This window comes from Hibiscus syriacus, unplaced genomic scaffold, assembly GCF_006381635.1.
Source record: "Hibiscus syriacus cultivar Baekdansim isolate YM2019G1 unplaced genomic scaffold, ASM638163v2 tig00112928_pilon, whole genome shotgun sequence".
NCBI classification, from domain to species: Eukaryota; Viridiplantae; Streptophyta; class Magnoliopsida; order Malvales; family Malvaceae; genus Hibiscus; species Hibiscus syriacus.
Window position 1 is genome coordinate 54,065 of NW_024063422.1, and position 17,762 is coordinate 71,826.

Genomic DNA, 17,762 nt, shown 5'->3' on the forward strand with positions numbered 1-17,762 from the left:
ACATCGGCTCGTTTACTTGTTATAATGACGAGATACTCGATGAGCCCTTTTTTGGTTTATTACAAAATAAGTATTTAAATTATACTATATTTTTTACTTTAGCCATCAAATCTTTTTGAGTTTTCAAATTCTGCAATTTTTTTATTTATTTAGTTTGTTATTAGAAATGAAATCAAATTTACGTCAATCGAACTCGATAATAAAAAAAAGAATAATTTTTTGAAATCTAAGTATTCGCAAAATTACGTCATTGTTTATCATTCTTATATTACTAGTTTCTGTACATAGGTGGTTTCTCGGTGTTTACTGGTGTTGGAGAGCGCACAAGAGAGGGCAATGACTTGTATAGGGAAATGATTGAGAGTGGTGCCATCAAGCTAGGTGACAAGCAGGTAAATTCCAGGCATCTTAATCTTATTCATCTTGTCCAGATTTCTGTATTTTGTTGTATCCTATCTTTGTGGATTTTCTCTTTTGTATAATTCCAGGCTGAAAGCAAGTGTGCTCTTGTTTATGGTCAAACGAATGAGCCACCTGGTGCTCTTGCCCGTGTTGGCCTTACTGGTTTGACCGTGGTTGAACACTTCCGTGATGCTGAAGGGCAGGATGTGCTTCTCTTTATTGACAACATTTTCCGATTTACTCAAGTGAGTTGGCTTATTGTGGATGCTTTTGAAACACTTCACGTGCTGCATGTTGCTGATGGTTTGAATTGTGAGCATATTTTCCCAAGCAAACTCATAAGTGTCTGCTTTGCTTGGTCGAATTTCGTCTGCTGTTGCTTACCAATCGACTTTGGCTACTGATCTTGGAGGCCGCCAAGAGCGTATTACCACCACCAAGAAAGGTTCTATCACATCTGTGCAAGCCATTTATGTGCCTGCTGATGACTTGACGGATCCAGCTCCTGCAACAACCTTTGCTCACTTGGATGCAACACGTGTTGTCTCGTCAGGTATCGTACGCGTATGTTTTTTGAAGGTGCTCTATCGAGTTTTACTTCATGATTACCTGCTGCTCTTTGCTCAGAACACTTCTTTTCTTTTTTCTTTCAGATCTCTGAGCTTGGCATTTACCCTGCTGTGGATCCTTTGGATTCTACATCTCGTATGCTCTCTCCATATATCTTGGGTGAGGAACACTATAATAGCGCTCGTGGTGTGCAGAAAGTTCTCCAAAACTACAAGAACTTGCAAGATATCATTGCCATTTTGGGAATGGATGAGCTCAGTGAAGACGATAAGTTAACTGTTGCTCGTGCTCGTAAGATCCAAAGGTTCTTGAGCCAGCCTTTCCATGTAGCAGAAGTGTTCACTGGTGCTCCTGTCAAGTATGTGGAGTTGAAAGAGAGCATCACCAGCTTCCAGGTACAATTTTTTTTCTTTCCCCAGCTTCTGTTATGGTGTTATGGCTTACATGAAAAAATGGTTAGTTACCTGTAATGTGTGGATCTGCTGTATGATATCCTTCATTATTAAAACAAGTGGCTTAGTTATCCGACAAATGGATAATATTGGCTTACATTCGAGCAAATAATTGCAATGTGATCTGTATGGATAAATCCTCATATATTGAAAATGTCTCGACAACGGCATGTATTAGACCGTATTCATACCATACCACTACGTGGCCGCAGTTATCATAGAAATCATATCATATTTTAGTTACATTTCACTCTAAAATGGACCGTATTAAGTGGCCCTTACACCCTTTACGAGAAGTCAAGACATCAGCTAAACCATGAAACAGGCCAATTTCCATCGACAACCGAAAGAAGCCATTTCTTTTCACGTCCAGCCGAAATTATCACAATAAGAAATCCATTTGAAAGCAATAACCCGAAGAAACTAAACTGAATCATGATTTAATTTTGTTGATAATTTTGTAGTTGCAGTGCTCTTGATTATTTATGGTTCCTTGTTATTCAAATAAAGTAACCCGACCATGAACTCAAATCAACCCCGGCCTGTGTCATTTCATATGCAGCTTGATCCGGAGGCAATGGTGGCAGCTCGGAGCCATGACCGACTGCTGAGAACCACCGTCTCCAACGTCCAACACCGGTAATGGGTCTGTAAGATTGGATAGTGCCACCCCTAGTCCCTTGGATCCACTCGGAAGAGAAGTGGCAATGGCATGCAGTGAAAGGGTCCTGTTGAGTAGCGAAGAAAAGGTGGTTCTGGCTTGCCTCGTTTTGATGGTGGTGGAAAAAAATCATGCCGTGATTCGTCGGGGAAGATGATGGAGGTGACGGATGAACCGAGTGGCATGTTGGAATAAACAAAGTTGGTACTAGCGTTGGAGCCTCGCATGGAGCGAGCTGCACGGTCATAGGCTGCTTCCCCGGTGGTCTCGAAGGTGCCGAGCCAATGCCTTTGTTTGGTGGAAGGATCTCTTATCTCGGCTGCGTAACATACATACATCTATGATTGAAATATGCTCCCTTAATGAACTCTCAGTTAGAATATGTTTTCATTGTTTATTCTATCTATTTGCCTTTTCTAATGATCAACTTCTTTCCCTTGATTTCTACTATAATATATATTTTCTCTAGAGATTCTGACAAGCAAAGCTTTCGAGTGTGCTAAGTTGAATCAGGAACAAATAATGGAATGTATTAATTAATTAAGCCATACAATGTATTAAGAGAGTATAATCATGTACATTCATTGATAACGTTTAAAGTTTTAGGGTAAAATATATAAATAGTCCCCGAACTTTTAAGGCGCTTGCATTGTGGTCATCCAACTTTTGAAACTTGCAATACAATCATTGAACTTTAAATTCGTTTTCAGTAAGGTCTCTACAGTTATTTCCGTTAGTTTTTGCTTGACGTGATAGTTAACTCCGTTACATCCTCTCCTCCCCCGCTTCTTCTTCTCCTCTCACAATTCTTGAGAGAAAAATCCTCACGAAGCTTGAAACTTTGACACCATTGATGACCTTCAAAGCTTCAAACTTTAACTCATTTTATTATAGAAATTCAACCAGTATATCTAAGGAAATTTCCCATTTAAATATAGAAATTCAAAGAAATACACCTTAACAGTAGCGAGAGCGAAAATGGCAATTCCAATGTTTCTATGAGTTGTAAATGTGATCCCCGGGGATTCACTTCCAAGCTTAAGACCAGTTCCCCAGCCAACAACTCCTATGACATACGCTTAAAACCATGTTGGATCCGCCGATTCGAATGTTCTTATGTAACGTGCAATTCAATCCCATGAATTTGGAATTAGTTAATTTTTTGTCAAATTTCAACAAATTCATCAAAAACCCAAATCAATCTAAGATTTCAAACAATTTAAAAAAAGGAAAACTCATTTTTTCTTCTTACGCTTATCGTTTCCTTCGGAACCAGTGGTGCTTTGTCCACTTTTCAAATCTAAAGTTCCTTTAGCTTGTAATTTAGTGGCGGCAAAATCATGTTTCTCCAACATTCCACCAGCTCCGACACTGGGACCGACTTGCCAAACCTGATTAATCTTCCCATAGCCATGGACTATAAAGAAGAAGAAGAAGAAGAAGAGGAAGAAGAAGAAGAAGAAGAAGTAATAATGTCTAAAGGGGTTAAAGCTTGAAGCTTTGAATGTCTCATCAATGGTGTCAAATTGTAAACTTTGTGAGGGTGTTCCTCTCAAGAATTGTGAGAGAAGAAGTATGGGGCTTAACTTAGTTAACGGAGTTAACTCCAACGTCAATAAAAACTAAGGAAAGGGATCTTATTAAAAACGAACTAAAAGTTTGATGATTGTATTACAACAAAAATACAAACTATCTAAAAGTTTGGTGACTATTTATATACTTTACCCAAAGTTTTATTGTCAAAACACTAAATATGAGATAAAATATTTGATATATGAATTGTATACAATATAAACTTTACAATTTTACTTATTTTAACGTCAAATCTTCACGTATAAACTCTAGACACTAAATTCTAAATTATCATCAGTTTTTTTTCTTCTTTTCATCGGGTTCCCATCGTCAACCCAAAGCTTCTCACTGATTTTTTCTATTTTCCCAAATCCTTTAACTGGTCAATATGCATATTTAAGAATCAAAACTTAAGAATCCGTAAACTCTAAAAGAATGAGGTATATGAACTTGCTCAAGTGTAAGGAGAAACCATCTCTTGATTTTGAGATTTTACCAAGGTAGCAATATCTTGGTCGAATACACTAAAAATAATGAATTGAGCTGTCAACTACTACATTCAATACAATGTAATGGACCAATGACCGCTCAATTAAGTTGTAAGAGTATTGGATAGTTTTTTTTTAAAGATATCTGATGTTCTATCCTTTGCGACAGACATGAGTATAGATATGAAGATCGGTTGTTTTCTGGCGTGCAGACCAGTTTTGATTCTTTGGTGTGTTGTGTATTGACTGGATGAGAGTCCCATTGACTTGCATAGTGGTGTGCATGAGAGCCTTTAAAATTATCATTTCGAGAGTTTTTCAGGTTGATCGTAATTGTATGGAATCGCCTACTGTGGTGGGATTTAGAATTGTCCCGGAGTCTTTGGGTTTTCATGTTTTGTGTCGAGCAGGAGGAGCCTTCGTGCGTCTTCATCCTTAGGTATGTTGCAGTATGTTGGCCAAGGCGTTTGTAGTTTGTGATCTTCCCTCTTTGGGGGCTTTGTTCAGGTGGTATTTTTCGTATTAATAAAATAATTGTTGTGCTAAAAAAATTGTTACATGTCATCCCTCCGTCTTTAAAATGTTTGTTGGATATTGAAAATATTAGTATGTTTTAAGTTTTGTTTGTATTATAAGTGTTATATTTTAAGTTTGTTGATTATAGAAATTGTTATTCATATTATTTATATTTATATAAAATAACAAGTAACATTAAATTTTAATTTGATGTAATTATAAAAATAAAATATTATAATATATATATATATGTGTGCAAAACTTTATAAAAATAATTTTATAATAATAATATTAACTCAATAAAAAATTACAATATGTTTTCTTATTAAAAAATAAATTTTAGAAACTATTTTTCATTAAAAATTACCAAATAATAGAAAATGAATTACACAATATCATCCAAAGACCGAAAAATACTTTCCAAAATTTATTTTTCTGAAATTGCAATTTATTTTTCAGAATTCATTTCCTAAAAAACCAATTACTGTAAAACGAACATACCCTTAATTATATGCTCAATTTACAACTATGGTTGTAAATTTTAATTGTAATTTGAAATATTTTTTATTTTTAATAGAATTAATGGCTTCTGTAAAATTAATTGTAATTTTTTTAAAAATAGTATTATTTTAATTAAGTCCTTATTTTATACTAGGTTGGATTTATACTCTAAAAATTTGTGTTGGATCGGAGTCGGGTGGAGGATATATATATTTTCTAGTCGAGTCGGGTTAGATGGATAATATATAATTTTTGGGACGGGTTGAATTCGGGTGGATGCTACATATTTTCGAGTCGAGTCAGGTTGACCAGAAACCCGACATGTACCTCCGTCCCACTAAAATTGTTCCTATCGACTTTTCAAAAGTCAATTTTTAAATTGACTATAATTATTTTAAGCATTTTAAAAAATAAATTTATAAAATATATATTTTAAAACTATTTGATTAAAGGTTTTTAAAATATTTTTTTTATATTTTCATCAATAATAAATTATAAATAATAAAAAGTCAAAATTCAAAATTCAAAAAAGATTAACAAAAAAAATCAATAATGGACATTTTAAGTAGTAGGGAGATAGTAATATATTTATATTACACAATTTTATAATTATTATTCTTTATTAGAAAATAATGAACCTTAAGAAATTGAGGGTTATTATCTCTGCTTACGTAACCCATTTTTGTAATTTTGTATACAAGAAAAAAGGAGCAGTACATGCTCAAAAGAAAAATAAAATGCAAGTTTTTTCAGAAATAAAATTTGCATTAAAAATGATAATGGGTTTATTTTTTACATTAAATATTGAAACGAGAACATGAGGAGAAAGAGAAACTCTTGACTACTAGATCAATTAGAATTCGGATTTAACCTTTTTTTTAATGTCATGAACTTATGATAAAAAATATTAATAATATAACTAAAGTCCTTATATCTATTTAACTAATTAAAATGCAAATATAAAAAAAGTTTAAGCCAAAAACGCCCTTTATCTACCAACTACATAACCCAGTTTTCCATTGGCAGTCGTATCCGCTACCATGCCCAGTTGTGTGGGCTATCAAACACACATGGTTCAGTTGAGGCAACACCTCATTTGGAGGGCAAACACAATTTTAAACCGTGGAATACGTATCTGAAAGCAGTCCCTCTCAAGAACTCTTTTTTACTAATAGTATATAGCGGTTTTTTTGGAACAGTCGGCCAGCTCAATTCCTACGAGATGATTCCCAGAGTCGATGTTCGATTGCCAATTTCCGCAACTCCATCAGTCCTTCCTCAACTGAACAAGTAAAAACACAAGCAATAATAAATGCAAGGGAATAACTGAATTTAGATTCGAAGTTTGGTTAAACCAACAGAGAAAGAAAAGGCTTAAGGGCAGGGAAAAAGCGCAGCAATGCTCGAATAAAATTTAGGATTACCATCTACAGCATCGTGTGAACTTGGCGAATGAGCAGAACGGCTGATCCAAAATTTAAGTCGCTCTTTTGCTGTATCCTCCTCGATGCCATGGGATTTCGCTCTTCTCCAAAAATATGTAAGCCATGCCTAGACAGTATGTTGCATAAATGGTCAACCGCATAATGTCATATTCCTTTTTCCAAGTGTATCCGTCCCTTGTTGGCAAGTAAATTAATAAACGATAACATGGAAATTTCAAAATTTGAAGCCGATGCAATTTCCACACACAAATTAGTACCTAATTGGGCCAGGATAAAATTAATGCCACCAGCAATCAAACAAAATAGTTTAACGGGAAGACCAAGAAATTCATGAGCTCGGTGGATTAATTACAGATGAAATGCAACAAACATCATTGAGATAAAACTGCAGATAACAAAGAGAGACGACAGATGGCCATACCTCCTTGAATAGAACATCCTCAGACTCCTCTGGACTCAATTCTGCAATAAAGCATACCAGTCATTCTTTTAATCGCAAGTAATTCATATCTAATGTAAAAATCAAAGACGCAGAATACCAGTTGCATCAAAGATTATATATAAGAAACAATGAGAAAAGAGAGACGTTTACTTTCATCCTTTCCATTAATGGTGTTAAGTCCCTCTCTCTCTCTCTTAGGGAACCCTAAATTGCAAGCTCTCTATCAATCTCTCTTAGGGCACTGTATTTACTCCTTGGTGTGGGAACATGGTAATAAAAACAAACAGGGCAGCAACTAAATAAATAAATACTTACCAAATGCCTCCATAAACTTTATATCACGAGGTGATTTGATATCTGAAAAACATGCATTGAATTATAAAAAAAAAAAAAAGCAAATAAATCAGCTTGTAAAACAATAAGATGAAAACGGAAAAAAAAAATTAACAGTTTAGAAGTCAACAAACAGTTGAGCAAATATGTTACGAAGTAATATAGAGCATACCCGACAAAGAAAGTCTAACAGAACTTGCCCTTCTCTGTTGGGCAAATGCATTCACGATAGCTTCTTCAACCTTCAAAAACATGTTAACTAAATTATTAAGCTAGTGGAGTGCACATAGAATCTTAATTCCAAAAGTGCATCACTTCATTTTCTTTTGGGTGGGAGAGGGAGGGAGAAGGGGAGCACCTTTAAGGATGCAAGCTCCTTCAAACCCATTTCAACTGAAAGCATACTCTCAATATTTCCTTCACCAGTCAGGTCACTCAAGTCCTCAACAAGTTTGCTCCTCTTTTCATTCTCGACATCACCTGCTTGACATTGTATATAGTCTTGGAACGTGATGAATGTGTATGATACGATATGAGAAAGAAGCTGCTATCTATAGTTAACAAGAATAACACCTTGCTAGCAATAATATTAACTGGCTATTAACTTCAATGCATAAACTATTTATGATTACTAGCCTTTTTCAGAAAACTCCTCCTTAGCTTTTTGTCCAGCAGAAACAACCACCTCAAAAGGAAGAGGAGCTAATGATGACCAGTACTCATGCTTAGAGACAGCAATATCTGCACAGATACCTAGAAAGCACAAGCGACAATGTGAAACAGTATGGCCTCAATGATGGATAAACCATACATTATCTTCAGTCAAATGCAATGGCATTATAATTGTCAGTTTGAATATATGATTGCATTCTCAACCTTTCAACAAGTTGACATGAGGCAGGATAAAGTATTCTTTTTTTAAGGAAAAAGAAAAGTTGACAGTAATTATCCATAAAGACTGTCGCTTGATTCAAGAAGATTCAATCAAAAGAAAGTGAATGATGTATATTTCACTCTCAATAAATTTCAAACATAAGTTATCCAGTAACTACCATATCTCGCAGCTAAGCCCCAGTAACGAGCAAGCCAACACCTCTTAAGGACAACTTCTTCCTGTAATTGAAATGCATAAAGCATTTAATCTTCTAATAAAAAGTGAAAGCCTCCTCATATTTTGCAAGAATTTAAGCACATACCATCTCATTTTGAGTCAATACCATTCTTTGAGTCATTGAATGAAGGGCTTTAACTTCAGATTCAGCTCCGTTAAGTTGGCTTACAATGGTTGTCGCCTCATCTTTAGCATTCTAATTCAAGCAAAATTAATACATAAAATAAAGCATAAGGGAATGCAGCATAGAAACAGAAAAGGTTATTATATTCATTTAGAGGATGAGAAGATCATAATATAGGAAAAACACTTGCTGATATTTACCTCAACTTCAGATCTAAGAGACAAAATCTCCTTGTCTACAACATCCTTGGTTTGTTTCGCATCCTTAAGTGCAGCCTGTGAAGATAAAAGAAAAGGACATGAAGAATTCTTCTTTTGCATTATCTTGAAGCTAATATTAAAAAGAAAAAAAGGCATTTCTTATTCTCATATGGAAAGGGTCAAGTTCATCACAATAGATGAAACTCAAACTTCAACTCATTTGTGGTGACGAGGCTGAGTTTTCCTTGCTCAAGTCGACATAAATATAAATAAATAAGGCTAAGGGCTACTTTTTCCTCTGTAGTAGATCCAATTTATCATTTTCGCCCCTATGGTATTTCGCATCAATTTAGCCCTCAAAGTTATTTAACTGCATCAATATTTAAAATATTTACTATTGTTTGGGGTTTTAAGTTGGGAAAGTTCATCACTATTGTAGTAGATCGTTGAGAGTGATTGTTCATCTGCAGTGGAGTGGATCCAGTCCCCTGTTTTGGCTCCTGTCTTCTTCTCTCCTCTAGTTTATCAGATTTTGACTCTTATCACTGGGAAGGTACATTCAGTGAGGTGGATTCCAAGGACGTGCAATGGGGAGGCGGACAGTCTAGCAAAGAAGGGGATAGGTTGATTGTAAGGTTTAAATGTGGTTTTTTATGGTCCAGTGAGTAGTATGTTCTATCAGGAGGAGTGGTTAAGTTTTATGTAATGTATTCTAGTGTAATTGTTAAATCTTATGTAAATGTTTATCCATGGATAAAAGTTCTAAGGCACTCTTTTCCTCCTTCCGCTGATTAAGGAGCTTAATTTCAAGCTCCATTAATCAAGAGGGGGGTTTTTAACGAGGCCTTCCATTCTTATCAAAAAAAAAGTTGGGATTTAGAGTTTAAGGCTTAGGTTTTAAGGATTAGTGTTTAGGATTTGGGGTTTTAAGGGTGTAGGGTTTAGGATGATGCAATTAAACAACTTCGAGGGCTAAATTGATGCGAAAATGATAAATTGGGTCTATTACAGGGACAAAAGTAGCCCTTAAGCCAATAAATAAAAACTGAAAGATAGCTAGCAAGCCCAGAATTAGCCTTTTATCCACAAATAGCCAAATTTTCAATCACCTCCCTTTGACGCAATGCAGCCTCTTTCCTGTAGATGGTAACACAAGGTGTTAGAAAAGTATAAACAAAACTAAAGTGGATAGAAAAAGATATACCTTAAAGTTGTTTGAACCAAAATCTACCTGCTTAACAGTTTCGCTTCCAAAGATACCCCTTCTCCAAGAGCAGAAACCTAAAAACTCAGGAGAAAAAAGGAACAAGTAAATCACCTTTATATGATTAAGGTCGATATGGGTTACTACTGTTGTTTATTCTCTAAAGCCAATAGGAATGACAGAGATGTTCTAAAATTTTGTGTATATTCATCACTTACATAACAAGAGTTAGAAACTCTAAATAAGTCAATGTCGACTTTACATTTTGATTATTACTATGGAGAAATGATTCTTTAAGGAATTTAAACTTCACTTACATGTAAAGCTACGCATTACTTCAACCACTCACTAAATTTAGAACTGAGAAGATGTACCAAGTAAAGTTGTATAATTTAAAAAATCTTTAAGATTACACATATTTTAGCATCCCTAAATTGTATTTGAATTGATCCATTAGTTAGAGCTTAACTTTGAGGGTGTTAAGCACTCAAGGGATTACAAAGTCACATTTCTGAAATAGGGGAGAAATATCAACCAAGGTACCATCCACCACTCTATGAGGATTTATGTGGCATAATTATAGAACATAAAATTATCAATAACACTTCAAATTATTGATTTTCAGATAAGATCTTATGCAAAAGAAAATTATAGAACTTGATATATAACTTCTACAAAAATATGATCATTTAAGTAGTTTTGAGAAATATAAAGTTACTTATTTGAAAATTTAATAAAAAAATTAATTAATAATTACCTGTTTTTCAAGCTCTCTAACTCTAGCCTCCACTTCCTTGCACCTTTCTTCCTCAAGTCTGAGCTGCAACGTTTTTTCCAGAATCATTCAACTACAATCAAATGATATTATAGTACATGCTACATGTTAAATAGACAAAGTAAAAGAATTGCACACCTTATCTAGGACATTCTCATTTTCTTCTTGCAGCATATCAAGCTGCATGACAATTAATTATCAGTTTCACAGATGGAAAATTAAGAATGCATTTTTTCTCTGAATGACAGACACAAACATTTATATTATTAAAGGGTGATTAGCATACTTCATCACGAAGTGCAGAAGCCTCACGATTATCTCCAGTATCTTTTGAGTTAAACCCAATGTCAGATGTAAATCTGCATCCATAGATGTTTACATAGTTAATTTGCTACATAAATAACCCCAAACATACATCTCTTAAAAGCTAGTATTTTCCATACAAACTCACAGATATTAAAAAATGTCCTTTTTGACTGAATTGTGAAAGAAACAATAGAATTATTTTATACAGGTTAAAGGAAAAAGTGATTGCTTTCAAATCAAGAATTCATTAGTAAAACCTAACCAAGATGGTAAAAATTGAAGCAGTCAGAATTAGATATTTGATATATGCATGCTAAAAGACCATAAAAAGAAATAAGAAATACATCCTAGAAATTAACAATGAACAAGTTAATTTGATCATCTATAAAGTCTTATGACAGAACAAGGAAACTAAATTTCTTGACTTTGCTTTTTTTAGAGTCGGAGAGAGAGAGACATTATGTCCATTGCTACATTTTATACCTTTTCTCTGGTTGCCGGTATTTCGGAGGCTCAGAAGGTAGAGATACAGCAGTCCTCAGTGATGTTTTACTGGGGGGAGGTACAGGTGGTGCCATACGATGAGAGATTGTCGACCTTCCGGCTGATGTTGATCGAACAGTTGGTGGTGCTTCCTTTACCAAGTTCCGTGCCAACTAGTGTCAAAGTATCATCAGATATTTCCGGTGACCTTTCCACACAGACTAATAAAGTAATACACCTAGTCTGGAGTTTAATATTAGTAATTGAAGCATAAAATATTCTTAGATTAACCATAATCCACGCTATTATTTTGATTTTATTAACTCTAATTTTATTAACTTTCTCCTAATACAAATCTTAATCGAAAATTTTAAAATCATAATTTATAAATAATACTAAAAATATAGCAACAGAATTTACGACACAGTGCAACTAAAATCAATTTTGTGCCGAATTGTACTCAAAGATCAAATCCGATCTTATTCTTCGCATTTACTAGCTTTCTCCTAATACCAATTCTTAACCGACAATTTCATTTCGATCAAACACGAAATCTGAATTTAGAAGTAGCACTAAACATGTAGAACCAGAATTTAAGCCATAAAGGAACTACAATAAACTTTGCGCCGCATAGAACTCAAAGATCAAATCCTATCTCAAAGGAAAAGCAATCGACAAAAACACAGAACAATAAAAGTTTAGCAGATGGAGTAAACTTACTGCAGGTGAAGGAGATCTCCCGATCCTCGTAGAGTTAAGAATGGCTTTATTACCGGCACCGCCAGCAGTAGAAGAGGAATTAACCTTTCTAGACAGAGCGAGAGGAGGCGGAGCACTATACTTAAAACCTAGATCGTCGCCGTCATCTTCTTCATCGTCGTCATCAGTGGTTTGCGAGGCCATGACCTGAGCCAGCCGCTGAGCCGCAGCTTTCGCGGCGAAGTTTTGCGTGCGCTTGATGATGGATATGCCAGTGGCGGAGGAAGAACGGGCGTGGTGCGGTGGATGATGCGCCGGCGACAATGTAGGTGACTCGACACTGCCGCCGGTGCTCCCCGTGCCCGAGTGACTAGTCCACCGGCGCGTGTAGACGGGACTCTCCGTTCTCTTCCGGTCCATCAAACCGAAGTTGCTAAAAGTGGAGCTTATTCAGCTTAATTTATTCGTAATAACAATAAATAATGATATAATTCAGAAGAAAGTGAGCGATAAGAGGAAGGCAAGCCTAAATCTTGGTGAAAGGGGTAATAGTAGACAGAAGATAAATATGTTTTGAGATTTAGACGGAGATTTTTTTTTTTTTTTTTGCATTTTTTTTTATAATTTAAAGTTTATCGGTTCCGTCAACTGTATCTATGTAATCAGGTAAACTACTGAAATAGTCATTTTCATTTTATAAATGTTCATTTTGTTCATTAATTTTTTAAAAAAATATTTTTTTTTCTTCTCGATTTCAAGGTGTTGCCTTAATTAATTCGGACCGATCCACATCACACACCTAATTTTAATGTGTGATTCTATCAACGTAAATTTTCCACGTACACATGGTCCTAAAATATCTAAGAAACACAAAATTTTCTTTAATTATTAAGGTCTAAGGTTAGAGATGGGTCGAGTGAGGTTGAATTGAGTTTTTAATTTATCTGAATTTGATTTAAAATGTAAATTAATATACCTGCATTTGTCCCACGTAATCTAGGAGGATCATACCTACCTGAATTTTGATCTAAATTTTAAGGTTAAAACTCGTATCCGACTCGACTTGATTTAATCCGATACAAATATATAATTTATTTTTATTAGATAAAATGATTATATAATTGAGAAATAATATAAAAAAAGAGAGTATAATTGCAAGTATCTTTAAATATATAAAAAATAATTATATTATTAAATTAGGTCGAATTGAGTCAAATTTCTTTAAATTAAATTTAAACTTAATCTAACCCGTTATCAAATTGAATTAAATCATAATCCGTATCAAATTAAATGTTGATTTATAATTAGAACAAGTTTTTCAGAGAAAACTTGCCATGTTTTTAAGAACGTGGCTTTTTGAAAAATAGCAATAATTGAGTACATTATGGTAAAATTAGAGAAATAATACGGACGAGTTTCATATAATTTTGATTCATTTTTGAAGACACCAAATTTTGTCTTTTTGATATTATATAATATACTTATATTATATAATATATTTTATTTTATTACATATATCGTATTTACATATATATATTTGTTTTGCAGTCTGTCGGGCCCAAATTCAATACCACATATGGCCCGACAAATACAAGAGGATCTAACAGAAGGCCCGGCTGGTGATCATCAGCTTCCATGTTGAACCCTAGCGCCGCATCCCTTGTTTCCAGCCATGCAAAGACCCCATGCCTCACGAGTCTTCACTGGTCACTCCTCTCCCCCGTAATTCCTGGCAACAAACCACCTTCGTGGATATGTGAGACTCCAACCCCGGAACGTACAACGCAAGGATCTCGGCATCAACACCAACAACCAACAAATAGAGTTAGAATAGGACTCTGTAACCACATCTAAAAATAGGATTTTCATTCCTATAAATATATGTAATCAGAACCCATTTGGGGGACGGTTCTTTTTTTACGAATAGTGAAGAGAAATACAAGCTTTTTTTTTGCACGCATACACACTGCTTTACACGATTTTTTTTTCCTTTTCTTTACACAAAAATACAATACATATACAGAGATTTGAAGGTGGAAAGAAAAGAAAGAGAAAAGGAGAGGAAGCTATACCTTGTTCCCATTTCGGAAGCCCGACGGTCACCAGAGTTCCAAACTTTCGAAAGGTAAAAGATTAGATCTAGGTGTTAGGGGTCGATTTTTAGCCGAAATAAGTTGGGAATCGGGTTAAGGGTGAGAAAAGGAAATTTTTGGGACCGTTTTGGTCCCTGCGACCGCCGTGCGCCACCGCACCGGACGCCGTGGTTATCGCCGTTGACGGGCGGCGTTCCCTTCCCCGGTGAGGGAAGGTTGAGAGAGTTTTAACTCTCTCTTTCTTTCTGGTTTTGGAGAAGAGAAGGAAATGAGTAAAAAAAATGTTGGCTTATTTAGTAAGCCCGTATGATCTGCGCATTTTTAAGATTAAAAGGGTAAACTGTGTTTTAGTCCCCCTCATTTTCATTATATTTGTTTTGCCCTTATTTCTGATTTTTTTTTCTTTCACATTAATTTACTTCGAAATCTGGCCTCCAATTTTCGTTTCGTTCAATTTAATCCCCGGCAGTTTAATTCCTTTATTTATTTCTTTTAATTTTCTTATATTTATATTTATGTTTTACGGTATATACATTTTTTTAATATATATATATATATTATCTATTTATTATTTATGTTCCCTCTTTTCTGATTTTTTTTTTTCATGTATTTATTACTACCATTTTTTTTTATATTTCGTTCTATTATCTATATATACTTTTCTCCGTTATTTTATATATATACATTATACTTAGTACTTCATCATCTTCATGTATATTATATTTATTTACGTATATTACCTCTTTTATATCATTATTTCGTATATATATATATATATATTATTTACTATTATTTTCTTGTACTTTATTTATTTCGTTTTTCCTGTCTATTTTTCTTTCATTTTCATTTTATGTATTTTATTTATTTATTTGTTTTTTACATTTGCTTCATTGTCATTTTGTTTATTTTATACACTGTTTATCTTTATTTTATTGCTTCCTTACCCTTTTTATTTTTCTTGATTTCATTTGTTTTTATTACATTTTTTTATCTAACACGTTTCTCGGCTATTTAAGGGCATATTTTCAATCAATCAAAGGTAAGCAATTTGAATCGGGTAACTTAAATTTTAATTTTAATTTTTAATTTTCGCAATTAAGACAACCAGAAAATTAATTGGTACCGACAGGATGGTTCAAGGGTGCTAATCCTTCCTTGACCGTAACCGACTCCCGAACCCGACACGTTTCTGATAAGACGCAGATCAGGTAAGAAATAGGGTATCCGATCAACCCATTTATTTTTTTAATGATCGGTGGCGACTCCAATCCGCATTCTTCAAGTCGAAGCCCAATTTCACTTTCAACCGAAAGACGGTTACGACAGCTTGGCGACTCTGCTGGGGACAGGTAAGTGAGTCAGGCCAGAATTAATTTCTGGTTGTCTTTTTATGCGAAAATTGTAAATTTAAATTTTAATTTATTTATTCAGTTCCGATTATTTACCTTTGATTCTTTTTCAAATAAATAGTTGTACTAATATTTTTTCAATGATTTCAGATTTTTGAAAAGTTTCTATCTCAGGCTCTATACCCGAGCTCCGAACCCTTTTAAGTGGGGGCGAAAGCGACGCCTTCGTGTGAATTTATTCACCGTATGGGCCTAGCAAGTAACCTTCGGGATTCATATACCTTATGCCTTCGTGTGAATTTATTCTCCGTATGGGTATAAGGGAATGTGTCCTCTCGAGTTTAACTTAGTCCACACAAGCCTGTGATGGGTTTCGGACTAAGGGTCTGGTCGGTCCAAGGGGGCGCCAGCAAGGAGAACTCGAGTACCGTTTTTAGAACCCAAACCGGGAGGCTTTGAATAAATAGAGCCTACCCCAAAACCACATTCCAAAACCTAGGACATTTCTTTCCTAACCTTTTTATTTTTTATGTTTTTTCATTTACCATTTATTTTTATTTATTTTTATCTATTTCTATTTTACTAACGTTTTTGCCTTTGTGTTTGTTTTCTAGCATTTGCATCATTACAAGAGGCTATTGATCCCTAAAAAACGTTTGTTATACACAAAATAATTCGAGTTAATGGACAAAGGCGTTGTAATACAAGAGATTGAAAACGCTGAGGCACGACTATGGTCCGAGAAGGCTCAGAAAGAGAAGGGAGACAGTCTTCAGGGAAACTATGTGTCAGAACTGGTTAGTTATGCCGCTGTCAGCCTGAAACAGAATAATGTCCAGGAGCTGCGAAACATTTGGGACAGTTGGAAGAATGACAGAAAGCAGAAGTTCAGCCAACGATATGGTGATATCGCCCTCTTGCTCCATGTCAAGACTGATGAGCCCTTACTCCGAGCATTAATTCAATTCTGGAACCCGGGATATAGTTGCTTCACTTTTAACCAAGAGGACATGGTGCCTACCATCGAAGAATACACTACACTGCTGCATTGTGAAAGCATCAAGCTTGAGCGAGCCTACATTAAACACATCAAAAGACAGCCCTTCAAGAATGTACTGGCCAAAGTTGCAGGAGTAGATGAGAAATGGGTAATCGATCGGACTCAGCGTAGAGGCAGTGGAGAAGGAATTGAATGGATCCACATAAAGCAACTAATGAAAAACCACCCTGATGAGTGGAAGACCATAGACCTTTTTGCACTGGGTCTGTACGGTTTGATTATCTTTCCGAAAGCTTTGGGGTGCATTGACGCTGCCGTGGTGGAACTATTTGAGCAACTTTCTAAACGAGTTAACCCAGCACCAGCCATCTTGGCCGAGACCTTTCGATCGCTCAACCATTGCCGAAGAACTGGCGGAGGAAGATTTACCGGGTGTATTCAGCTCCTTCAGGTCTGGATTCACAGCCATTTCTGGAAGACTAACGGGGTTGCCTACCGCCGTTTCAGCACCACCTATTCACCTCTAGGTGAATTCATCACCTTGAAATGGCATGAAGGCGCTTCGAAAGAAAAATGGATGAAGGTCTTTACGCATCTTCAGGATCAGGATATTGTCTGGAGAGCCCCCTGGCTATTTCTCAGTGACGTTCTTTTCCGATGTGGTGACTCTGACACTGTGACCTTACTTGGACTTTGGGGAGCAGTCGGGTATGCTCCGCTATTAGCACTTAGACAGTACGGAGCACGTCAGTTTGTCCCAGCAACATGCGGGTTGGCTAAGTCAGAGTTTGAGTATCACGGCGACAGCTATAAGAAGATGATCAAAGAAGCAGCCGATTCGTGGAGGAAAGTATTCCGGATGGATGTGGTAGCTGCCAGAAGCATGCTCACTCCGGATTATGTGGAGTGGCGAAGATTAAGAAAGAATGACAACATCCCTGTGCCAGACTGTGATGACACCCGGACCATGGAAGAACACCTCATGCATGTCCCTTCTGAACTCGAGATAGCCAAGACCGAGTTTGAAGCCGTGAAT

At 35.5% G+C, this 17,762-nt stretch overlaps 4 protein-coding genes across 4 annotated transcripts; 2 read left to right on the forward strand and 2 right to left on the reverse strand.

Annotated features, from left to right (window-relative positions):
• Positions 1-24: 24 nt before the first annotated feature.
• Positions 25-1,395, forward strand: LOC120184745 (ATP synthase subunit beta, mitochondrial-like). The gene is made up of 5 exons (XM_039189129.1): positions 25-54; positions 276-392; positions 489-647; positions 733-955; positions 1,056-1,395. The coding sequence occupies exons 1-4, from the start codon at positions 25-27 to the stop codon at positions 742-744; spliced, it is 318 nt and encodes a 105-aa protein (XP_039045060.1). The 3' UTR covers positions 745-955; positions 1,056-1,395.
• Positions 932-2,067, forward strand: LOC120184746 (ATP synthase subunit beta, mitochondrial-like). Its single transcript, XM_039189130.1, has 3 exons — positions 932-955; positions 1,056-1,367; positions 1,987-2,067. The coding sequence occupies exons 1-3, from the start codon at positions 932-934 to the stop codon at positions 2,065-2,067; spliced, it is 417 nt and encodes a 138-aa protein (XP_039045061.1).
• A 29-nt stretch (positions 2,068-2,096) lies between these two features.
• Positions 2,097-2,423, reverse strand: LOC120184747 (ethylene-responsive transcription factor LEP-like). The gene has a single exon (XM_039189131.1). It carries the CDS (start codon positions 2,421-2,423, stop codon positions 2,097-2,099), a length of 327 nt encoding a protein of 108 aa, XP_039045062.1.
• A 3,720-nt stretch (positions 2,424-6,143) lies between these two features.
• Positions 6,144-12,852, reverse strand: LOC120184740 (coiled-coil domain-containing protein SCD2-like). The gene is made up of 18 exons (XM_039189125.1): positions 12,306-12,852; positions 11,586-11,758; positions 11,083-11,155; positions 10,935-10,976; positions 10,779-10,841; positions 10,049-10,098; positions 9,927-9,954; positions 8,818-8,892; positions 8,579-8,689; positions 8,435-8,495; positions 8,019-8,135; positions 7,741-7,862; positions 7,555-7,624; positions 7,365-7,406; positions 7,029-7,069; positions 6,587-6,713; positions 6,353-6,444; positions 6,144-6,299 (listed from the first exon to the last, which is right to left on the reverse strand). Exons 1-17 carry the CDS (start codon positions 12,702-12,704, stop codon positions 6,371-6,373), a joined length of 1,668 nt encoding a protein of 555 aa, XP_039045056.1. The 5' UTR covers positions 12,705-12,852; the 3' UTR covers positions 6,144-6,299; positions 6,353-6,370.
• Positions 12,853-17,762: the final 4,910 nt, after the last annotated feature.